Source organism: Electrona antarctica (genome assembly GCF_951216825.1).
Source record: "Electrona antarctica genome assembly, chromosome: 21".
Lineage (NCBI taxonomy): Eukaryota > Metazoa > Chordata > Actinopteri > Myctophiformes > Myctophidae > Electrona > Electrona antarctica.
Window position 1 is genome coordinate 24,082,321 of NC_136802.1, and position 25,991 is coordinate 24,108,311.

The following is a 25,991-nucleotide window of genomic DNA, read 5'->3' on the forward strand; positions in this document are numbered from 1 at the left end:
TGACCAACAATGTGTTCCTCAGGGCGCGCAACCAAATAGTTGCACAATTGCTTCTCAGCTCCGCTAACAATGGGAGAGAATTATTGTCCAGAGACATGATCTCTGAGTGAAGCCACAGACACATTCCACACATGCAGGCAATAACTCCACAGCCAGCAGCCAATGTATAAAAGTAGCTCATTTATTTACAAACGGGTAATATCAGCAGTGATTCCAAAGGTTCTGCAAAAGATTGTCATATTAAAACATGGTGTATCATTCAATCTGTTTTTGAGTATTCAAATAATTGCATTGTAACTGTGAGGTGAATGCTATAATCATAGGTAAATGATAATTAATAATCAATAATCATAGGTAAATGGTCATACATGTGTACATTCAATTCATGTCACCAAAATAGATCTGCTTACAAAATATAGTCCTCAATATAAACATCTATATAGTTTTACAAGCTGTCCTACTTTACAATTCTCTAGACTTGAAAATGAAAAACAAAATTTCCATATATTATATTATCCTTCCTCTGGTTGTATATTAAAATAGCAGAGATGCCGACTGTGCGTAACACTTTAACACTTAGCAAAAATAGATTTGCGCGTCTCGGTCGAGGGTGCATAAAGCACATTATGGATTATGCACCTACTCAAGAGCAAACATAGATGTGTTATTCTTGGATAAAAGAAAAATACATTTCTGGAGGAAAAACAGTGAACTGTATTTCTTTCTCTTCAGCAGGGGTTGGGGTCTGGCGGCTGGTGCTGAAGCTTAAAACCTCATGGTGTCACAAGCGACACCGCCGTATGGCGAAGTATAATTTACACTTAAAGAGGCTGGCAATAGATGCAGGCCCACTGCAATGATAATGGGAGTCAGCGACAGGCTGTATGCACGAAATAAGATAGTGTGGATAATTTGGGCGGGCTGATCAGAGGATGCAAGTATTTTTCATCAAAAAACACATTTCTGTACTTCCTCTCCCTTGAGACCAGATGGGAAATTGACACCGCTTGGCTTGTGCAGATTGTAGCTACTGAGGGTAATCCATCACCTGGCTGACAGGACGCCTGAGCAGGGCAGCAACCATATACAACATTTCTAGTAGGTACTAAAGAAAGGGTGAATATTACCCCACATTAAAATGGCCTTTCAATCAGGCCTTGAGGGCCAAAGCCTCGAGTCTACAAAGCATTCCTCTATGCACATTTGGCTCATTTAGATGCATGAAAACGCCTTGGAGTTCAATCCATATTTTTGAGTGGTGCAACCATAGGGTGGAGCCACTCCAATGCCCAGCTTTGTCCGTCCCTGTGTCCCATGTATGTATGTTTTGGGTACTAAGAGGGGGCACTGTTGCACCACTCACTTCAGACAGGTCTGATTTTCTACTTTACGCATGTTTCTCTCCCTGATCTGAAATTGTATTTGATTGGTGCTGGGACCTTGCTTGCCATTTGGAGATGCAGTTGTCACAACAGAATAAATCCATACAGAATGGGGAGGGTGTGAAGGATACTATGTGGGATGCATGACTAAATATGAATTCCTGACTGAGCCAATGTGATAAGAAAGAATACTGAGTAGCTGGTGATGACTCAAGGTGTCACACACACACACACACACACACACACACACACACACACACTACTCAAGTACTGTGCATCAATCTCTCCTATTAGGACAGGGCGTAATCTGGTATAAACTAAAGGGAAAATACATCAGAGTGACAGATGACACTTGCCAGAGCAGCCATTAAACTGAGAGTGCAGACTAGAGAGAGAAGTCAACGGTGGTAATTTTTTCAAAACACTCTGGCACCCTCTGGTGGAAACTTTAGACAGGTACAACCAACCCAAACTCACACTGACTGGCCCACTATTTTACTTATGGGGCCACGGTGGACATAACCAGCCAGTGGGCAGTAAGCAAACCCCATGTCATGTCTTAACATTATCCAAAAATAAATACAGCCATGATTCCATAATGCCTCAAGATATTTTCAACACAGATAGCACACGTTTCAGGTTCCTCATTTCGGTAATTATGTCCTGATTTGGTCCATTTAACCCCTCTCTCCCCATATAAGTTATTGCTCAAGATCCAAGTGACTCGTTCTTCACAGTACGCTTGTAGCTTATTCAGCAGAGTTCTGTTCTGGTTCTTATAAAAGCACCCGTCTCAACAGGCGCAGTGGGCTATGGCCATATGAAAAGAGCAGCTAAACAGATGGCTCTACGATTGCACCCCGTTCGGATACATTCAATGCATAATCACCGATGGATGGTCTCACTACTATGAGCTCTGTAGGTCAAAGTGAAGAATTTAAACTCTACAAAGAGAATTAAAAAAAACCAATCGCACTCGTGTGAAGTGAGGGGCGCCTGGTAATGTTTGTTTAAAGTGCTCTAAACAAACGAATAAAGAAATCCATAGACTTGGCTACCACATGACGTCACCTTTAGTACCCTAAACAAACAATTACAAGTCCATAGACTTGACTGCCACATGAAGTAATTCCGAAAGCCAGACACTGAACAACAGACCATTTCCCCCTGAAATCAACAACGTACCTTAAAAAAGACTCCTCTTGTACAAGATCTTGCAATAACCTAAAAGCACTGACACATTCATCCTCTAGTGTCCAGAAGATGAACGTGTCAGTGCTTTTAGGTAGTAAAAGATCTTCCGGTATGCATACATAGTGCAATGCGGGTGAAGTAGGTTTCCACTATCCAATGTGAAATATATTTACAAATCCTGTTTTAAGTAGAACTGGATTTTGAGTGAATGTGTGGGGGTATTATGATTAAAAGTGGCATGGCTTGCCCCGACTACGTGGACTTTCCTGTCTTGCAAGCACCTACAGTATGTAGCAGCATGCAAAGTAGTGGTTCAAAATGTCCAGCCTCCATAAATGACACCTGAGTGTTAAAGAAGTTTCCCGTCCATTTTAAAAGGAATGGTACAGTCGGTGAACCTTGTTTCAAAGGTTCTTTCCCCAATAAACATATCGAAATTTTAAATGGAAAAACTAGGGCTGTACAATTCTTCGCAAAAGTACCGAAACAAATTACAATATGAACTGATCTTTCAAGAGGGTGCGACGCACAGATAGTTCTGGTGGTATGGGATTTCTCAGGCGTCGAGATTAAGTTACATTATGGGAACAAAATGTTTTATTTGATGTCCCCAACTCCACACCAAGCTGTTTTGCTGAGCACTGAGAATGAAATGGTGTGGCAGAAACAGTTTGAAGCAGTTTATATCGCAAAGCAAACATTTGGCAAAAATATCGCAGAAGGATGTTTTATCAATATTGTGCAGCCCCAGCAAAAAACAGAATGGAGCACCATAGGCATTCCGTTGCTGTCGAGCAACAAAGAAACCTCTCATGTCCACATTTTGTTTTTTTCGCATAAATTAACGCCGTACTTGATCATACTACAGCGTCACACAAAAAGCATCAGATCTGCAAGCTTGAAATGTAGTTTGAAGTGATGTGCTTTGAGATTGCAGATCTGCTATTTCTGAATCGAAAAGTAACAGTTGTGGACATATGAGGGTTCCACCCGACAGAGACGATTTGAAGTAATGCCTTTTTTGCCCCCATAGTCTTACCAGAAAAAGACTACAGAATGGGTACAGTAAAGCACAAGAGCCACTGCAGGGTGCTGTTGGTTTAGACATTACAAGCTCCTACAGGCAGGATGTCTGGAATGGAGAGACGGAAGTAGAACACAGAGGATTGAATTCATAATATGTGTGTGGTTTTTGGTACCTGTGCCAATGGTCTGGCATCACGGTTGTTATAATGAGGCGGTGGGGCCTCAGATTAGATTTTTCGAGAGAGAGAGAGAGAGAGAGAGAGAGAGATCTGAAGAACAGCTGAAGGTAACAAAGTAAATATAGACTCCCGCAAAAAGATAAACGACCTCCCTCGTCCACTCCCAACACCAAAAAAAACCCCACAAAAAAACACAAACACCACCAGCACTGAAACATGCAGATAGATAACCTTAATCACAGTCTATATAAATCAACATCTATATGCCTTTCTATATATAAAAACTCTTGACTTGAATCAGCAAAGCCATTCTCCGCAACCGCAAAGGATGCCTGGTGTCAGGGACCGGGTAACGTTACCTCTTGGTTGAGTCTACGCTAAGACCGCATATTGACGTACTGAGGGTCACCCTGGCTGTGAGGGATATCAGATCCACTCCCACTCCTGAGACAACACCACACCAAGGGTGTCGGTTCACATCCTGAAGCGACCTGACCTAACCCCTCCCGCCTGCACGCGCCCGAACTCCCACTTAACGCGCCTCCCCGTTCCCTCGAACCCATCCGGTTCCAAACCCTCCGTTTCTCAAGACGGTGTCGGGTGGATGTGAGATTGTCGGCTGTATCCCGACGGATGGGGTGGCGTGTCACCGTTGGGAGGTGCAGAGGAGTCTTCAGGAGACGCAGAGGGACGAGTGGGAGGACGACAGGGTGCAGACGGGAGTGGGCAGGCCGTAGTAAGTGGGGTCAGTGAGCGGGAAGAGGAAGAGGAAGAAGAGGAGGACGCCCAGCAGGTAGCAGGAGAGGACGGTAAAGCGGTGTTGGTGCTCCATGGCCGTGCTGACGGCGGGGAAACCCATGTAGTTGCAGAACGAGTGACACAGCACAGGACCCACCAGGTGACCTGAGACACACACACACATCATCTGTTTGTGTTCTAGCGGCATCTTTTTTGCCGTTTTAAATGTGCTCTACAAATAAAAGTTTGATTCGAAGTAACATGGAGAAGTTACCTACATTTTACATGCACACAGTATACAGAATATACGAATTCACTCATTGATCATATTCACACGGCGGCCCATGCTCTCAGATACAAGACACTCGGGTGGTCTGGCTCAATGTAAGTCGCCGATTTCGCAGAGTATTATTATTTATTATGGAATACCAGATCGTTCTGAATATATTTGTTCTTTGATTCTCAGACTACAGTACACACACAAGCGAATCCCAGAATAAGACCTTAGTTTAGACTGTCAGTTCTGTGACTTTCTTAAAGAAGTCAATTACTATAGTATTAACTTCTTACTCTATCTGAATTTCCAGGGGAGCCAGAGCTCTAGTTCAGTGGTGCTCAACCTTATCAGGCAATCAGGATCGTGTCTACATTAGTAGCTAAGTTAGAACTGTCACAGTTCAACGCATAATACGGTATACGTCTGTTTGCACTACATATGCACCACATATTGTTCATCTTTCTGATGTGTGTGTATACTAGACACAGATATATATACACTATATATATATAGTAGTAGTAGTAGTATATAGTAGAGAGAGAGTGATTCTGCACACTGCATAGTCTATTCTATAAATATTCATATAGTGTAGATTATATATACTGTAGACAAATAGATATATATTATATATATAGCACCTGACGAAGCTCACGGCGAAACGCGTCGTGCTAATAAATAAGTTGATGCAGTAAGTTGTCTGTCTTTGTTCCCTGGAGTGTGCAGTCCCTTCCTTGGAAGGTTTTTCCCTTTTTGATATAGATATATATTATACTTCAGTTACTCAGGGACAGTGCAATTCCAAATTTGATATGCAAATACCGGAGAACTCGCCAGTTTACCAAGTCGCCAAGGCGAAAATTCTTCATCAATGTCTTCATCGTTATGCTAACATGCTGTCTTCATCAGTGTAGTATGTCAAACTCACAGATGTTATAGTTAATTTCCAAAGTGATCAAATTATGTTGTGCAATTAAATGGTAAGCTAGATGATGATAAAAAGGTTAGTATGTGAATACCAATGATAAGTAGACCTACCATTTCAATTGTTTACCAATGAATTACATTGTTTCGGTACTTTGATGTTTAAACTTTTAGCTTTCTCTAGTGTTAACTCTAAACAACTATATCCTCTCTCTCTCAATTCAATGCAATTTAAATGAAGGTGAAGTAAAAACTAAAATGCACTAAATCACGGCGAGTTGGTAAACTGGCGAGTTCTCCGGATACCTACCGTAATTCTTTTTTTTTAATATATATGTGTGATGTATTCCCATGCTTAATGTAAATCGCTCTGGATTAAGAGCGTCTGCTAAATGCCTAAATTGTAAATTGTAATATGCTAGTCTATGGTCAATCACTACAGTGACTACACCAATGTCTGTGTATATTATTGATGCCGTTTTATTTTGCTCATTAGGTTTACTTGATGATCTACACTTTGATCACTTATTACTACTACCTTGTTTTATGTTGTATATTATCATCACAGTTTGCTGCTACACCAACATTTCACTACACATACACGTACGATGAGTATGTGACAAACAAAACCTCTGAATCTATTAGGGGATATTAATATGCACCTGTAACCTGCCTTGCGAAAGAAAATTGCAACTGCAGAGCTCATCAATAATTCTAAAGAGCGGGGCTATGGACGTTTTTACATTCTTTCTGAGATTACTCTAGCGGCAAATAATGAATTATTGGTCTTGAGCCACTGCAACCACACCAAAAGTATTTTATAACCACAATCTATGTCATCCATTAGTAAATTTATTGTAATGCAAAGAGATGAATCAGTGAAAACTTCCTCCGAGTGTAGTTTTGGAGAAAAACTAATTGTGAACTATAAAAAAACACACTTCTCAACCAGTCTGAGGCTTAGTATAGGTTAATACTAACATAAAGAACAGCCTACTACTCAGATCTGTGCAAAGGTTGTTTAATACAATGTTATTCATGCCTTTAAGAAGTTCTCTAGCCCAAAGCTTGCATTAAACAACTTTAGCAGAAATCTCAGTGTGCGTACTGCGTATGCTCTTATGTCTTAAAAATAAAAAGGTAAAAGCCTCCTTGGAGCCGTAGAGCTTAGAGAAAATTCTACTCTCTCTCTCTAATAAAAGACACTTTCAAAAGATTCCAGAAGCTGTGCAAAGCCCTCACCTGTTCTGATGAAGATGAAGGCCGTATAGGCTCCAAAGACTGCTGTGTAGGAGAACTGGAACACTGGGGCACACCAAGAAATATATGTTAATAATAATAAACTCCTTTGAAAGGCTGAAAGGCATGCATTTGCATTCGAATGGGTGATTGAGGGTCACGCTCTACCGCAACGGCCAGTCCGCTGTCCACTATTAGTTCCCATGTCTTTTTTTTGTCCTCAGTGTATGGATTTTGGCCAGGCAGAAAATGGATTTGGACAAGCGGACGCCTGTCCTCGCCTTATTGTAGATACGCCACTGGTTAGTGAATGTTAAAGAACAAATTTCTCAAATCTTTCTATTTGTGGTCAGAAAGGACAGCCTCAAATAAAACCTAATGCATGATGTGTTCTATTAGGAAAATACTAAACCAGCACCAATTTCAGCAATGATATTTCAAAGCCAGTGAGACTTGATCTGAATAATGCTTCATTGGATGCAAGGGTGGTGTGTTGCTAATAGTGTTTCAAATTGTGCCTGGACGTTGACAGTGGACACTTCTATGAAGGCATGTGTCTGTTATGGTGGTAATGGACAATTCAGACAGACTGACAGTTAACATGTATTGGATATAGGGCTGCAACTATTATTATTATTACTTTCATAATCAATGGCCGATTATTTAAACGATTAATCAGATTATGGCACTCATTTAGTCATCACCTTATAAATTAGATTTTAGGTTATTTTAGACATGTTCTAACTAACAAAAAAAATACATTAAAGATGAATAATTCATTCAAATACATTATATTTTGCTCAGCTGCTGATTAGACTGCTATTCAACTAAAGCCACCACCACCGTTATGTGTCATATCTTGCTTTGCAGTCGCTACTGTGCATGTGCAACTATCAGCAGATTTTAAGGGAAGAGAGATGGCTCACTCCCCTTTAGTTTAGTTACATTTAACACTAGAAAAACTATGGTTAAGTGGGAAAACACCCACAATGGATTCCAAAAACTCCTGCAATTAGTTGCAGATTCGATTACTGAATTAGTTGGCAACTAATTGAATAATCGATTCAATTAAGATTCATCGTTGCAGCCTTAATTGGATAACACAATGTAGAAATTCTTACCAGCTGAAAGAAAGATTCCTGACACGCTCCCCTGTCTGAAGCGCAGGAGCTCGATGACATGGTGGAAATGAGCTGCAAATACATCATCGTTATCAGAAGATCATCAGCACCAAAGTCCATTTATTGAACAGCAAAACTGGATACATACACAGGAATGTGTGTTCATTGAACTCACACAATTAGTATCCCAGTATAGAATGCGTATACACTAATATAAGCACTGTCCTATTGTAAATGTGGTAAATGTGGGATTTGAACCTATGACTTAAACTAAAGAGGGCGTCACAGAGTTGTAAGTGATATAATAATCATAGTAGTCTTAGCAATCATTGTTAAAGTGTGTTTGTTCAGTCTCCCTGTCTCTCCAGCTCATTAGTAAACAAATAAATAAAAAATTAGGACGAGATATCAATTTGATCTAATCAGGAGAGAGAACTTAGAGAAAGAAATGATATGGTTGCTTATATCCAACCTTTATATTTTACCATCACTTTACATCATTACTTATATAATACATTGTGATATTTGGTATCTGTAAGAGCCTAGTTGTCTCCACTAAGCCTAATAGTTTATTTTACAGCCTATCTTGTTATGGTTCCACTTGTCCTTGAGGCAGCTAGAGTATAACTATGATTTCTGCCCTTGTGCTCTTGGCAGAACTACCATACCAGAGTGTTTTGTAATTCTCCCCATGATATCATGTACATAAAGCATAACCATCAAGAATATTGTCTTGACTCCTATATTGCCTGATCCAGAATTCCACGACAAACTCGACACTTCCAATTTCACTTGTTTATCTTACGCTGGTCTGCTGGATTATACTGGCTTGCCTTTAACTCATTGAACCATAGCATTCCTGGGCACGTCATAATACGCAAACATTCCGCAAAAATAGCAGGGCTACAAGCTCAAAATGCATTGCGACGAGTTGCAAGCGTGTAGTACTGCCATCTTCAGCAAAAGGTTTTGCCGCAGAGGCAATGAGGCATACAACGGGGGGGGGGGGGGGGGTCGTCAGTCGACATAGTTAATGCATGCAACAGATTTCATTAGTAACGTTACATTCCTTTAGAAAACAATATGTTTAGCTCGGGACATGCACTCACCCACTCCGAAGAAGAGCGGGCAGGTGAATATGGCGGTGGAGGGGCTGGTACAAGGCACGAGCATGGGCAGCATGCACGCCCTGAACACCAGCTCTTCCGTCAGCGGAGCCACCACCTGGTTCCTGAGCCAGCGCATGTCACTGAAACACAGCTTCCAGAACCACGGGTCTGCAAGACAACACGGGGACATTGGGACAAGATGGTTCATTGGGGAAACACCAGCTGAAGCGACATGATTTCTTTTCTGCAAGTCCACTCATATTATTTGCCAACATTAGGCTGTGAATAAGAGGGAGGTATTCTGAGGTATTGATAATGTCCTTCCCTCAACGCCTCCTCCCACATATCTACTACTAACACAATAGGGCGGGCGGCAGTGGCTCAGGGGTAGAGTAGCAGTTGCAACTGGGAACCACAAGGTTCCCAGTTCGAACCCGGGCTCCCCCAGAGTTAGTGTCCTTGAGCAAGACCCCCTAATTGTCACCAAGCCCTAATTGCTCCCCATGAGCAGGTTGGTGCCTTGCATGGTTTCCTCTGCCATCGGTGTGTGAATGTGTGTGAATGGGTGAATGTGTTGCACAATCCATGTAAAGCGCCTTGGGTAAAGGCGCTATAAATGCACCATTTACAGATTACACAGAACATAAAATTATTTTTATTTTGTCTTAAATTCATAGCTCACAAAGAAAAAAGAATGTGCAAATAGGTGATCAAAACTTTTTTTCCACCAGTGTCAATTATCTAATGTGATCCTGGGCGCTACACTTCCTCTGCCAACCTGGGGGGGCAGCGGACTGACCTCATGCTCCTTTCCATATGCATGAGGAGTCCAAGCTGCTTCTTTTCACTTGACAGAGGGGAATTAGCCGTTCGCTAAATCCCACCCAAGCCCGTTCTTGGCCAATACCACGTTAGCGACGGTTACTAAGTAAGGATCCTGGTCAAGTTTTCAATGCAGGTCAAAATGGTTAAGCAGTGTCAATAAATATATTTGCTGTAGCATGTGTGGACCTCAGAAAGATGGTTTGTTTTCTTACCTTGTTATGAGCAAACTAGTCCATTCCATGCTCCGTTGTGCAGTTTAATAGTAAATATTAGAAATAAGAATAGGCTCTCATTGACTTCCATTGTAACGGGTTAACAGCTCTCAAAGTCACTCTTTTAGCACATAAGCGAACACAACAAAAGCTGATTTCCCGACAAGAGCGGTTTCCCCCGTTACAATGGAAGTCTATGAGAGCCTATTTTTATTTCTAATATTTACTATTAAACTGCACAACGGAGCGAAATAATTCATGGAATGGACCAATTTACTCATAATAAGGTAAGAAAACAAACCCTCTTTCTGAGGTCCACACATGCTACAGCAAATATATTTATTGACACTGCTTAACCATTTTGACCAGCATTGAAAGCTTGACCAGGTTCCTTACTTAGTAACCGTTGCTAACGTGGTATTGGCCAAGAACGGGCTTGGGTGGGACTTAGCGAACGGCTAATTTCCCTGGCCGGACGTAGCGTGTGGAAGGAACACGTTATTCCGACCAGTTCCTTTCCCCTCAATCAGGCGCCCCGGCTGGCCAGGGGGAGGCAGTTTAGAGACCATGAGACCCTAGGGGACACAGGGAGAACATGCAAACTCCACACAGAAAGGCCCTTTTGCCAACCCCGCCTCGGGTATGGGCACTGATGTCGCGAAGGAGGGAACACGCCCCCAGCGCCCACAGCGGGAATCGAACCCAGGACCTTCTAGCTGTGAGGCGACAGCACTACCGACTGTGCCACCGTGCCCTTCTTTTGATCACCTATTTGTACATTTTGTGTTTTGTCATTATTTTTTTCTTCAAAAGTCAACATATATAACAATGTAAACATTGTGTGTGTGCTCGTGTGTCTTGCGCGGATACTAACATTAAGAACATGAATTAAGAGTTAGGAAGGTATTCCATTTCTTGGGAACAGTTTCATCCATTTTCACTTGCCAAGCGGCACGATGACGAGAGCCGCGTTCCAGGCAGGATTGTCCTCGCATGCATTGCACATAAAAGCAGGAGATTAACGGGAGAAATTACTCGTCGGGAGCATAGCGTGAGAACGCGTTAAAAATAGGGAGACTCCCACGAAAACCAGGAGTGTGGGAAGGTGTGCAAAGGGGAGATTGCTCTCACTGGCGTGACATTAGAAACCACTGTGTTCACGCCACTCCTCTCAGGGTGTAAGTCAAGAGAGGACAAGGCCAGCCACCTGTACAGGCTTTACTTGTGGTTCGGATGCTTCATTACAGAATGTGCATCAGTGTGATACGATATGCCCAGAGTTGCAGTGGCATCCATATTAACACACTAAAGCGCTATTTTAGGCTACCTTTGACAGCACTCAGCAAATTGTTCTGGGACATCGTGTAGCACAGATAATATCTTGCAGGCTCTGCTCAGCACTATTAAACCAATGTTGAACTTTAGTACATTTGCAAAATGCAACATTTTCTTCATTACAGAGTCTGTAACGTCTCAGCAATTCCTGACAATCTACTGACTGGATTTTATTTGAAATTCATTGGGTAAATGGTAAATGGTGCATTTATATAGCGCCTTTATCCAAGGCGCTTTACATAGATTGTGCATTACATTCACCCATCCACACGCACATTCATACACTGATTGCGGTGGGAGCAATTTCGGGTTCAGTGTCTTGCCCAAGGACACTTCGACATGTAGACAGGAGGAGCCGGGATTCGAACCGCCGACCCATGGATCATTGGACGATCTGCTCTACCTCATGAGCCACAGTCGCCAGTTGGGTAATATAACATGAATAGTTTACTTTCGTAAGTAACTCCCCTCTCATGGAGCAACTGATAAAGATGACCGAGAATATGGACTTATGCAATGGCTAAGAAACAAATGGGTAAAAAGATAAGAAATGGGATCAGACATGTTGTCTACCTTACCGAAGGCCACGCGTATGCCATCCATGAAACTCCAGGGACAGTCCATGGCCAGCTGGATGACAGGGCCCAGAAACAGCACCTGGAGCGCCACAAAGGAGAAACCAGTTACCATCCTGTTCAATGAGAGAGACAGTTAAGCAGTTCAGAACCTGAACTCTGCTACAATATAATCGTAGCACAATATTATAGTTGTTCTAACTGTACTTTTCATATTTTTTAACGAGTGGTGACAAAGAACTCGAACTCCAAATGATAGACGGGTAACTCCTTATCTGTGCAGCCTACTGATGGTACATGGTTAATCGTGTACAAAAACATAAATACCTATCCATTTAGGACTGATTTTGAAATAGACTGATAAATAATATAAATTGCTGTTTTAGCATCGTTTACACACTCACCGTTTTTAAAAGTCAGCAGTTCTCATACAGGATATGTATTCTACACATAACCCCCTGTTAAAGTTTCAGTCTCATTTTGAATGGCTTGGCTTTTAAACAAAACCAAGTCTTTGCTCCTAGACTGTAGCTGGCAAAGCTGATAAAAACACAACCAGGAAACCACAAGGCAGTGGAAATGATTCCCAGAAAGAAAGATTACTTTTAATTTGATCTGGACGATGTTCGCCTTATCGGTTCCGTCTGGAATACTTATGTCAGCACTACTACATGATAGAATCGCTGTGTCCAAGGTTTGTTTGTGCACTGGCTCTGCAGGGTGTATGTGTATAAAATAATATGATGATGTCATGTTACAGTTAACCATGTTATGTATATGTCTAATCGATATGTTGTCTATGTTTAAAGATATTTTGTATGTACAAAACCGTTACTATTCAGGAGCAAAGCACGTGTGTTGCAAGGATACAATGAAATTATTATATAGTCACAACTAAGCTTTTAATTGATTAAAAACCCACAGACAGTCAGACATAACCACTTTCAACCCAGTAGTCAATATTTGGGGCATGCCAATAGAGAGTATGCGCATGCTTAAAGTGAATGGCACATCGAGTGGCAAATCGAGTGGCAAAGCAACATGCAAAGTGAGTTTAACATTGTTTAACGTTGTTTAATGCAATCAAATAGGACTTTTCTGATTGGATGTATGGGCTGTCAAGGCCAGAAAGTAGTTTTTTGCCACTCAGTAGGCATTCCTGCATAACTTCCGGGTTTGATGATGATGTCACGCGCATACCCTCTATAGGTGAAAGATTTCTGAACATTTCTAAATTTGCGAAAGGTTTTCAAACACAGGAAAAGCAGCAAAAAAACAACAACAACTGCTGGGGGAGGGAAAATAAAAAAATTGAAAGCCCAAAACACCCATCCCTAGTGCAGCCACTATCACATGTCATGTTCACTAATAATGATGGTGTTGATGTGTGCGTTACCATGGTGAGCAGCAGGGGAAGCACGATGGCAGGGATGAGGCCTTCGAAACGGATCCCCATCAGGGCCCATAACGAGGGGCTGGCCTAATGTAGAGGACACACATGCATTTATATGTAACTAGCGTTGGGAACCGGAACAATTGGAGGAACCGGTTACCGGACCCAACATTGAGGAACGGGAATCCATCACATTTTGTTTTATCACACTGTGAGAGCTGTTATGTGGATTTCACATCTGCTATACAATTACAACACCGGTGCTTCTCAAACTTGTTTTTATTTCAACGACCACAATAACTGTAAAAATGGAAATCTTTAAAGGGAACCGTTAAGGAATGGGACCGTTAAGAGGGAGTCGCTAAGGAACGGGAATGTGTAATGCACATCACGTGTACAGCATGAACATGTGTGTTCCACCAGCACATGAAGAAACAGATCAGCAGATAAATCCTCATGTGATAGAGCACTGGTTCGTAAAGGATTACTTCACCAGAAAAATGACCTTTTTACTACCGTTCATACTCGCCGTGGTGGCTTGAATGCAAGGAGAATTTTCATTTGTATAACATGACGCACAAACCTGAGCACCTGATAGGCCTGTACTGACAGGTGATTATTGCATAACTGAGCTCCCATTGAAGCCCAGACGTGTTCTTTTCTAGTGCACGTCAGTTTGAATCAGAAGTAGTTTGAAACGGACTTTAGCAATATGTTTGGTAGTGTCAACATGCAAGTCAATACAAGACATTTGGGATTAAACTGTGAGCATTGTTATGGCGTTTATAAATGGATTTGTATTTTTAATATATTTTTGCTGTTGTTAATCTTGGACTTTACTTCAATTCCTCAAGTAATTTCTTTCATTCTTCATTCACCATAAAGGAATGTTATAAAAACTAAGACTCTCCTTGACTTGTATAAAGTGAGGTTCGGGAACCCCTAGCCTATTAGGGACCTTCTGGAGTTCCAGGATCTCCCCAGCAAAAAGAAGAATAGTTTAAACACTATGTCCAAATGTATTGTTTGCGCATTCAAAAATCTACAAGCTAATCTACTAAACTCATGCCACGCCGCGTTATGAGCTTGTAGATCTGCTATTTTTGGAAGACAAAAATTTGACAAATATTGACACATGTTCTCTTATAGGGGTCCCTGCCTCAAAATCTGTGAAAATGTTTGAAACCCACAGTGATAGCGTCTCCTGTCCTGGCTGCAGAGCAAGGAGAGCAGAACACAACTTGAGCACCATTTACTCTCTGTTTTACAAAGAACTCATAGACCATTGTCTCTTGATCAGACCAATATTGACCTGTGGTTTTCCAACAATTATCTGACCACACGGCTCTGTGTTCTTTGAATAATTGTTGGAACACACCATGCTATTTTCCATTTACTGTACTTTATTTCCTGGACAGTGCACATTAATGAGCATTTCAATCAGTAAACAATAAACATGATATCATGCAATTATGCCGGATTTAGCTATGAGCCAATTTCCATCCGTACTGTAGTCCCGTATACATAGCAACATGACAAAAACAGAGAGAACATACAACTGCCTATTAACTAATTTTAAGAATAGCCTACCTATTTTATATGCAATTAAAACCCACATACTGTGCCTGTTTTTGTGGGCAGACGCTCTACTGTACTGTGATTTAACTAGAGACTCACCCGCACACCAGTGACTTCTCTCCATGTCCAAACGAAGATGGGTGAAAGGGCCGATACAATCAGGACACTTGTGAAGCGCCTCTTTATTACTGTTGGGTGATCCCTTGTGAAAGAGATAAACAGGGGGAAAGTCAGAGAGAGATGGAGCTAATTATAGTGTTTGTGATAAATGAGGGCTATAATAATTATAGAGGCAGCGGCAGCCGGGGAACAATTCTACCTGCCACAAGCAGCGGCTACTTGAAAGAACTGAACAAAGTACTTGACTTGAATCAAAAGATCAATTAAGCTGACCCAGCAACTAGCAAGCCAGAGTTAAGCCCAGAACATGAAGGGCTGGTTGAAATCATTGCAAGATATTAACAAATGTTTTCAGGTGCAACATTTTGCCAGGCATGTATCTAAGGGACGTTTACTATGAAACCATAGACTTTGGATTCTATGGCATAGAGAATGCATTGACAATTCTATATTGTTTGTTCAAGAATCAGAATCAACATTATTTTTGGTGTAAAGAAATGGGTGAAATTCGACCGTTATCATAAACTGTATTATTTACAATTTTGACATTTAGCAGACGCTCATCCAGAGCGTTTACCAAGTGCAAGGTGAGATTAATGGCCTGATGAATAAAAGCTTGTCCATAAACGACTGTCTGTGTGTCTACTGATGATTGACTGATTGAAAATGTTATTAACAGAACGCATAATGGGTAAGAAAGTACACGTCGATACAAAAACTACTAAGAGGATAAAACCAGTTTAAGACTTGTTTGATGAATTGAACATGGTGGACCCTCTTGTAAACAAGTGTAATGCTTAATTGGGTCGTCCACTCACAGTTAACAGTCTTTGTATTGAGTTTGTGCTTGAAATATACTGTAATTCTGCAAACTGTTAATAAATATTTCAATCAATCAATCAAATCTGAGTCCATAGGACTCAAGGACTGTCAAACGCACCTGTCTAAACAACATATCTAATCTAAATAACATTCTCCATGTCGTCAAACTTAGCTATTTTGACCGTTTGGAACCTGACTCGCACAATACGCATACTATTAACATAACAATAACGTTTATAATTGTAATATTCTGCGAGACGCACCTCGGCAGGTCACTCTTCCACACGTACAGGCTCCCCACATAAGAGCAGGCGAGCAGCAGGCAGGACACCACCGAGATCCAGCACAAGCCGTCCGGGGGCACCGCCAGCTCCCCGTGGCCGATGGTCCCCTCCTGATCTGCCAGGAGGAGGTTTACATCATCACCGTCCTCCACCATGGCGAGGACGAGACGCGATCAGCAGCGCAGACCAAGCGAACAAATGTCTGGAGTACACCAGGAGGACAGCCCCTCCTTCAACCATTTAATAGAGCACGCACAGTGAGACTGTGAGCCGATTCTCCTTGTTTTCAAGCTTAGCTGGATGTAGCTTAGCTTAGCGTGCTGTTGGCTAGCTCTTCCGGCGCTGTTCTCTGACGTCGTCACGCGCTGCCTGGCAAGTTTATAACGCGTTATAACTATTGTAGTTCTTTTTAAGAACGACTGGGATCAATTCGCCTCGCATCTGCGGTTGAGCACTGACAGTAAAACAGAAAGCAACATAGGCTATACGTTTTTGGTCAGTCACACACATCATCAGGTATTTCTGTGTTGAGCTGCTGCCTGCAATATGATTCTCACATAAAACATGGCTAGTTTAAACAACATTATTATTATTATTTGTTATTATTTTTTGTAATTATTATTATAACGTTCTACACAAACCCCCACACCTAGGCTAGGCTGGCATGCAGTATCGGTCCAGGGACGGTCCTGCTGCCTTTCTTACACACTGACTGAGACATAGCCCAAATGTTGAACTCTCGTAGATGTATTTATCGATTCTGACATTTACAATCTATACATACATCTACGAGAGTTCAATTGTTGGGCTATCTGAGACCATAAGCACTACCACCCATACTATGCAGCCTGCAGGCAGGCAGCGAGCGAACTGTCGCGACGCGTAGCGCGCCGTAGCCTTCCCTACTGTACAGCATAGTTAGCGCAGGCGGGGCCCATGCATGTGGGCGGAGTCAGCAGCAGCACGGTAACTGAAGACCCCGAAGACCCACGGGGAGGGGGGAGAGAGAGAGAAAGAGAGAGAGAGAGAGATGGGCGTGACGACGGGGGTATCTGTTGGACCACGACTACAGTTTCTTGCAGAAGAGCGAGCAATCTCTCCCATCTCCTCCAGTGTGTGATGTTATGGCAACAGAGCGGCGATGACCATGGCGCTACCAACGGTGTTTGTGTTCGTGTTAGCGCACTGCGAGGCCGTACGGTGACTGACTGACAACCCCAGAGGAATTTAAACCATCCACCGGACCTCCCTCCCCCCTCGGCAAACATCAGCGGGTATTTATTTATTTTATGTCACCGATAAGATTATCATCCGCAATGGACGTTTCAGTGCTGCTGATGATACGGCGGAGGAGCGGTCCGCGCTTTGTCCGTTTTATTGCAGTTATATTACAATCTTGTCAGAATGGCAGTGCGTGCGCGCTCGTGTGCGTGCGTGATGATGATGATGTCCTTCAATGTGATTATTTATTGTCTGTGAGGTGGAATCCCCTTGTGCAGTCCCTGCCTGCCTATAATTGGCAGAGTCGTGCTGATACAGACTAATACACAGACGCAGGAAAAACATCCTGGATATTCTTTTGGTCCATGATCATGATGATCATGATGGGATAAACACCTATAAGAGCAATAGCAGATGTCATGCGGAATAATCCGTGTTGTGTACCACCCCCAACCCCCCATGGCTCAGTCACCCCGAAGCGTGTTATGTTTGTTGTCGTAGTAGGCATATAGATAATGCGTTATTATAATAAGGCCACTGTTTACTGCGTCTCATGGAAAGAAAGCGACCATAATAACAGTGAGACACAGGAGAACGTATAGGCTAATCAGCTTCATGCAGCAGGGGCCATGGCTCAGTCACGACAATAACAATGATGCACTTCACTGAGCCGTACTGGTCATATAACCATATTAATACTAGTTTATTTTCATTTAGTCCACCTGATAGTGGAGCTTCCGTACCATTTTTAGCATATTTTGGCACATTTCCCTCTTCTAGAATAGATGGTTCCAGAATATTTGTAGGGACGAAATCGAAGGAATGGGGGGGAATTCATGTGTATAATGTCTATATATGGTTATAGGCCTATCAAGAAAATAGGAATGGCAAGCACACTCTTGCGTGTGGCTGTGGTGTGTGTGTGTGTGTGTGTGTGTGTGTGTGTGTGTGTGTGTGTGTGTGTGTGTGTGTGTGTGTGTGTGTGTGTGTGTGTGTGTGAGAGAGAGAGAGAGAAAGAGAGAGAGAAGAAGCATTTCAAGGGGGTAAGAATGTAATCCTTGCATCAAAAAATGCAGCTGAGTCAAATAAATCATCACCTCAAGTCCCCTGTGTTTGTCAGCAGGCCTCTTTGGTTAGCCTTAGAGCGAACCTATATGTGCTGCTTCTTTGTTTATCTCCCCTTAATATGCCATAGTATTTAGTACACCTGCAAAGATGTTTCCAATGTTTCCAGACTACAGTGAACCCTGCAACACCTGCATTCTGGGGAAAACTTGCAGACAATTTCAGATCTGCAAGCTAAGATATTAGGTATAGTGAAAACAGAAAATACACTCGTTTAGAGCCCTGACTGAGAGACTCCGGTCAAACAAGTAAAGGATTAAAGTGGTTAAGAGAAGCTGACCAGATATGTAGCCTTATGGCCATATGACTTAATAGCAATATTATTTCAAGCTTTGCCTCGATTACAATGAATGAACAATTATTATTATTTTGTAAATAGTGAAATTACAAACTCACACAATGCATTGTGATGCAACATGTCGTGAGCTTATAGGGTGGCTATTTTCGCACTCACTTTTTTTTATTGAATAGTTTATTGACAATTTTGTTTAACACTACAGGTAGTACATTCAAAGGTTATTCTAAAAGGATAACACAAAACAATTGTACTCAATTCATCAGTAATATACACTGACTCAAAAGGTATATTTACAGAGAAAGGAGGGGTGAGGCCGGGAACAGAGGATGGATGCTATTACTACCAAGATGTTCAAAGGTGTTAAACTATGCCCAATTGCAGTTGTATAGTTGGTATACAGGGTGTTACAACCACAATGAGAAAGACAGAAAGAGAGAAACAGAGAAGGACAGAGAGAGAGAGAGAGAGAGCTAGAGAGAGTGTGTTATATAGATGGAGGGAATCAGTGAGGTCGGGAGGATTGAACAGTGTCTGCTCAGACAGATCAATCCTGCATGACTGCTGCTTACTCATAATAGGCCTCCAGCGACTTGTGGGTTTACAGTGAGGGAAGGAGAGAGAGCAAGGGAAAGAGGTAGAGATGGCTGGATTAAATATAGGACCATATGGAAACAAGTCCCCAGGACATCTTTGTTTCATCCATTCCTTTTAGCTTTAATGTCTTACTGTACCATGTGCTGTTTACATTTCTGACTAATAAAGTATTCAATCAATCAATGAGCCTGACCAAGAAAAAACAATTCATAGCTAATCAAACCAATAAATACAAATAAACACAAAATAACCACTAGCCGTATTCCACAATTTCAAAAATAGCCGTGAAATGTGAGCAAAAATAGCTCGCAGCTTGTGAGCTTGTAGATCTGCTCTAGAAAGGATATATATGGTTAAAATGATAGAAGGACGCATGGAGAGAAAGAGAAGAGGAGGATAGGAAAGGGCATGGCGGAGGTCGGGAGCGGACGAGAGCCGCCCGGATGAGAGTCACAAAGAAATAGGCTGAGAGGAAGTGAGAACAATCTCTCCAACAATCTTTCTATCTAGATAGAAAGAGAAAGTGGGGTGAGTCAATACTGTGTGTGTGTGTGTGTGTGTGTGTGTGTGTGTGTGTGTGTGTGTGTGTGTGTGTGTGTGTGTGTGTGTGCGTGTGTGCGTGCGTGCGTGCGTGCGTGCGTGCGTGCGTGCGTGCGTGCGTGCGTGCGTGCGTGCGTGCGTGCGTGCGTGCGTGTGCACGCGCGCGCGCGTGCGTGCGTGCATGCGTGTAGCCAGGTGAGCTAACAGCTCGGTGGAGAGGTCAAGAGGAAAGGCATGAGGGCAAGGGTCCTTGAGTACAGCTTAAGAACACACAACAGTACAACTGGAGTCTGGAGAACATACAATAATAATAACTATTTTGATCAGAAGTGTCTGTCTTCATACCTGCAGTACATCAAGTGACAGACCATATTTGGCAACAATAACATTTTCTTAGATATCCCAGATATCAAAATCTTATACATTTAGGGAGAATCGCTGTCTCAACTTAAACCTGCTCATCAATATACAGTACATGAAGCAGCCAACTGTTTGCTATAGGGATGGGCAGATAGTTACTGAAATTTCCTTTTGAGAATAAATACTACTAATAACCAGTAAGATGCTCTGAGGGCGAGAAGCAACGTCGCCCTAAAGCGTGAGGTTGCGTGCACGCATCCGCCTGGGTGACGGCAGACTGCTGGGCGAGCGCTGGCGCTTTGGCATGGGGGGGTCAGATCAACATATGGAATGAATTCTGTACTGGCCATATATGGAGCGTGTCTTGAGTGTACAGTGTTTGATGAGGTCAGATCAACATATGGAATGTCAGAACAGGAAGGAGGGGTGGGGAAGAACCAACATATGGAATGTCAGAACAGGTCAGCTCCATACATGGAGATCTAAGGGTTTGAGGTTTGAGGTCAGATGTAGAGTTGCTGGCCGGCTCCATATATGCAGATATGGAGATCTAAGGGTCTCCATGATGTCACGTGATGTCACGAGGCATCACCATAAATGGAGGCGTGATGTCACGTGGCGTGACCATATATGGAGGCGTGGGTGACTAACTAACTAACGGACGGACGGACAGACGGGAGATGCAGGTTTTCATAGTAAATGCGACCTACAGTCGCAAATAAAAATCACACCCGTGTGAAGTGAGGGGCACTCTTATCATCGTACATCAGCATGACATATGATGGAAATAGAAACTGCTATTTGCTCAGACACTATTCAACATTCAATGTTTGTGTTTGCACAAACACTCAAAGCTGGCCATTCATTGTCAATGGCTAACAATGTTTGTGTTTGCACAAACACTCAAAGCTGGCCATTCATTATCAATGGCATTCAATGTAGGACAATGTTTGTGTTTGCACAAACCCTCAAAGCTGGACATAGGAGGGGCCTGGCTAGCTCAGCGCACCTCAATAATCTGGTCCACAGTCCTTTGTGGTATTTGTCACTGTATGTTGTGCATATATACCGTGAAATGTGGTATCTGCATTTAACCTATCCTAAGTATCAGGAGCAGTGGCCGCTACGGGGGCAGCACCTCGGGGAGCAGTTAAAGAGGTTAAGCTCAGGGACACTTTGACACATAGGCCGGGGCCGGGACGCAAACATGCAAGCTTCTGTTTCCCAGGCAGCCTCTCTACCCACACAAAAAATTGTTTCCTTATGAAACTGATGTTAAATAAATAACTGTAGATAGGAACTACTTCCCACTCCACCCTCTCCCTCCATTCCATATTATACACAGACACAGGCACGCCAAATACCTCAGTAGGGATGGGCAGTACCACAGAACAATCGGGCTAATAGAGATGATTCCTGAAGGTATTAGCAACCTGAGATCATTATTTACCTCCAAGATGGAGCTGCAGCCAGGTACGGCAGAGAGAAAGCCAAGCATGGGTTGGAATTATTTCACTCCAATAAACAAAAATGAGGCTGTGGTGTATGTTTAGATCAGACGTGTTGCAATACCCCAAACCTGTGGTGTATGTTTAGATCAGACGTGTTGCAATACCCCAAACCTGATGAACCACATGGAAATCAGCCATATAAAAGAGCACGATGAGTTAAAATTACAACATGAAAATCAGTCGCATGAAATAGCTTGAGATACTTAGGGACAAGAAAATCAGCCCATAAAAGAGTGTAAGGAGTATTAGTTACTATAGGACAGAAAAATGCACGATGAGTTAAAGTTAGAACATGAAAACCAGCCATATAAAAGAATATGAGTGCGAAAACCACACCAATTGGGTCGTCATGCAACGTGAGGAGTTGCATGGCAAGCCATTGGTGTAAAGTTCTCTGATGGAAACCTTTCAGCGACACAGGATTTATATAATAGCCTACAGAGTGACAATGTTAAATCCTTTGAACAGAGAGTATTTAACATTTCTGGATCTCCAGTTTTATTTTGTTTTTCAAATGTGCCGATTCACAGAGATTGTTAGTGCTCCTGTTGGGTTTAAAAATATAAACAGCTTGTCATGCAAAATGGAAGAATGAAACTTTTTGACAGATGGGTAACCGGCAGCAGCTGAAGGTAATACCATTACCAACTAGTTGAATGAATGCAAATAGAAACACCAAAAATGTCCTAAATTAAATGGATTAAACACATTATGTTAATACCTACGGCTGCCATTGAACCATCTGTGAATAATATGCATGATAAGCTTTGTCTCGTTCGTGTCAATCTCAAGTGTCACGTCACTGACAAAACGGTTGCAATGTAGTTGCTGTCACATTCAACAGCCTTGATTGGCCCGACCAGCCAGCAAAATTTGCCTCTCATTTGCATAATTTTGAGAGGATCTTTACATTTTGACACACTTCTCACCTGCTCTGCTCCACCCCCGTCAATCCCATGATTCAATCCAACTACAAATGATTGGGAAGCGGAAAAAATGCCTTGCTCTAAGGCTAAAGCTCTAAACTAGGAATCACATTTTTTGGTATAGGCACAGCGCAGTCAGTAGTGCTGTCGCCTCACAGCTAGAAGGTCCCGGGTTCGATTCTCACCGGGGACGCTGTGGGCGCTGGGGGGCATGTTCTCTCCTTTGCACCATAAGTGCCCATACCCTAGGTGGGGTTGGTGAAAGGGCCTTTCTGTGTGGAGTTTGCATGTTCTAACGGTGTCCCCTAGGGTAGGTAGGTACTAGGTACACTCACAAAAAACATGCAGTAATCCTGGTCTCTATACTGCCCCCCTCTGGTGAGGTGAAGGAAGGACTGGTTGGAATAACGTGTTCCCTCCACACGCTACGTTCAACCGGGGAAACTATCCCCTGTCAGGTGATAAGAAGCGGCCTGCTCACTCCTCATGCATTAAAGGCATGAGCTCAGTTTGGGGCTCTCCCCAGGTTGGCAGAGGGAGAGCAGCGCCCAGGATTATATCTTAGGCAATTGGCACCGGGTGAAAAATGGGTTACAAAATCGTGGGATAAAAATGTATATACCGTACATATATAAAAAAAAGAATAGCATTTTTTGGGAGGAACAAACATTCAGAAGTGTGATTATACAGTGTAGGTGATTTTGTCATTAATGTGGTTGACCCATCCGTTGTTGCACAAGTTTATCTAACCGAGGGCTGTTGTAGTAACCAATAAATGTAGAAGGTCATTTGTTCATCATGGACTGTACCATAGCCACATTGATTCACATAGAGAAACATTTGCCCCTGCAATGATAGTCCCGCCAGGTATTTTCCAACAGTCTTGGGGAGATTTGGAGAAGCTGCCTGCTGGCATTGCCTCACCTTGTTGGTTCACCATACACAGCCATTCTGTGAACCCTTTAAGGTCGCTGTTTTCTGCTCCGTGCTTTGGTTTCACAGCACCCAGATAAACTCCAATGTCTCCTCAGCCCTACATTTTACCGAAAGCCATCCGTATCTGGCGGCAGAGTTTCGCCCCAACGCTGATATATATGGTGAGTTCCTTTCTAGCAAAGTTGCTCATGGTGACAGTGCACAGTGGCACTTTAGCTTGCACTGAATGGTCAGCTGGTTAGCCGCCGTATCATTTGTAGAGAAGATACGGCAAAGGCTGGGTTTGTGATAAAGTTAGAGGAAAACAATTTCAGCAACACTTGCAATACTGTTGAAAAACATCATTTTCTTTTAGAAGTTGACATGTTTCAGCCTCTGGCCTTCATCAGGGGTCATCGCGTTTGTGATGAAGTCAGTGATTCCTGCTACTGTGTTGTTGTTTTTGTCTGACCGGAGATCTCTGCTAGGCTTTTACACAGTGCTGTCTGTCATGTGTAAGTGTGTAACGATCCCCAACATGCTCTCTTGATAACAGATGAAAGAAGGGGTTGAGCGTGTACACCCAGGAGACCCGCCTGCTTCCACTTTCATCTTCAGACCCTGGATCAGTGGGCTATACTTCCTGCAGTTGTTACTAGCTCTCTGCAATCAGCATCATTTGAAATTCAAATGGGGCACCACCATGCGTCTTCACCTCTTCCCATTCTTTCACTCGCTCTCAATCTATCCCCGTCGTTTCATATATTGTTGATGCTATCACAGGCTCACTGAACACATGCACGCATAACACCTGTCACATAGCAATACAATGGCTTCTGTCTTGTGCCATACAACATCCTGATAGAATATGTAGCAGCTGCGGTACTAATATTGTAGCGAATCCTGACGTCAAATATGCCCATACATTTTCTTTGCACTTAATAGTGAAACTGTGTTTCAAGAAAAAGAAAGAAAGAAAGAAAGTTTTTTCTCATATGGGTATCAAGCATCAATTGACTCTGAAGAAGTACTCTACTAATATATCCAAAGAGGGCAAAAACTAACTAACATCTACCAAAACGTTGCTGGAACCAAAGATTGTCAATTAGAAATTAGAACCCCTGAGCCACCCCTGAGCCACCGCCGCTCAGGGGTAGAGTGGCTGGATGGTAACCACAAGGTTGCCAGTTCGAACCCTGGCTCCCCCAGAGTTAGTGTCGAAGTGTCCTTGAGCAAGACACTGAACCCCTAATTGCTCCTGATGTGCTGGTTGGTGCCTTGCATGGTTTTATGAATGTGTGTGTGAATGGGTGAATGTAAAGCGCATTGGATAAATAGATAATAGATAATCCCCACGACCAATAGTATCTCATGTTTAACCACTACAGAGAAATCAGAGTTCTTTACAGTTCTGTTACAAAAAAAATCGTTGTAACCCAGGGGTCGTGGTTTTGACATCAGACTTTGGCACTCTATACCTAGGACAGTGAAGTGGGCATGGCATAACATAAATTGCATTGGTTATTTATTTCTAAATGAGTGCTTCATGGGAGAGAGAGAGAGAGAGAGAGAGAGAGAGATAAAGGACATAAAGATAGAGTGACGCATAATGCATGTCATGAGCTGGATTTAAAGCTGGGACCAGTGTGCCCAGACTAGAGGACCATGCTAATGGTGGTATTAATAACAAGAACCACAGGTGAGCCCCACCTAATGCTTTACTAAGACTCCAAAGCTGATTTACAGAATGGACATAACACAAAAACAGGAACAAACTAATCAGGTCAAGGTATGACATTTGAAAAACAATTAAATTGTATACTCAATGTATAAAATGCAACATTATTGCAAACTTCTGTAGGCCTATGAATGGAAACACATTTCCAGTAAATAGTGAACACTTTCCATATAAATGAAAGAAAAACACTTAATAAAGAGAGTGCATACACTACAGTATGTATTGGTGCAAAAGGAATGGAGGGTGAAAGAGCAAGTCGAGGATGGCTGGTGGGAAGGGAAACATGTATACACCACTGTTGGCTTGTGGGATTTCTACAGTATAAAAGCCTCATGTAAACTACAGAGTTTAACACATTTGGATTTAAACACACTCAATTTGCCACATCGAATCTAAAGTCACTCGACGTCACCGTCGGCTGGATCTGCTGGTC

The 25,991-nt window shown here is 42.5% G+C and overlaps 2 protein-coding genes across 4 annotated transcripts in view; one reads left to right on the forward strand and one right to left on the reverse strand.

Moving 5' to 3' along the window:
- rce1a (Ras converting CAAX endopeptidase 1a) overlaps nucleotides 1-16,666 on the reverse strand; it is a 40,283-nt gene extending 23,617 nt beyond the window's left edge. The window contains exons 1-8 of one of the 3 annotated variants that reach the window (XM_079490693.1): nucleotides 16,310-16,666; nucleotides 15,204-15,292; nucleotides 13,530-13,613; nucleotides 12,137-12,215; nucleotides 9,187-9,354; nucleotides 8,078-8,149; nucleotides 6,960-7,022; nucleotides 166-4,684 (exon numbers count right to left, since the gene is read on the reverse strand). In XM_079490693.1, the coding sequence (XP_079346819.1) occupies nucleotides 4,455-4,684; nucleotides 6,960-7,022; nucleotides 8,078-8,149; nucleotides 9,187-9,354; nucleotides 12,137-12,215; nucleotides 13,530-13,613; nucleotides 15,204-15,292; nucleotides 16,310-16,349 (825 nt within the window). In that variant the 5' untranslated portion in view covers nucleotides 16,350-16,666 and the 3' untranslated portion in view covers nucleotides 166-4,454. Of the gene's footprint in view, nucleotides 1-165; nucleotides 4,685-6,959; nucleotides 7,023-8,077; nucleotides 8,150-9,186; nucleotides 9,355-12,136; nucleotides 12,216-13,529; nucleotides 13,614-15,203; nucleotides 15,307-16,309 lie in introns of those variants that run through there. The other 2 variants (XM_079490692.1, XM_079490694.1) reach the window with 2 other exon arrangements.
- Nucleotides 16,667-17,350: 684 nt separating this feature from the next.
- peli3 (pellino E3 ubiquitin protein ligase family member 3) overlaps nucleotides 17,351-25,991 on the forward strand; it is a 34,768-nt gene continuing 26,127 nt past the window's right edge. Inside the window, exon 1 of the mRNA XM_079490689.1 lies at nucleotides 17,351-17,604. The gene's annotated coding sequence lies outside the window, so the exon portion shown is untranslated. The remainder of the gene's footprint in view (nucleotides 17,605-25,991) is intronic.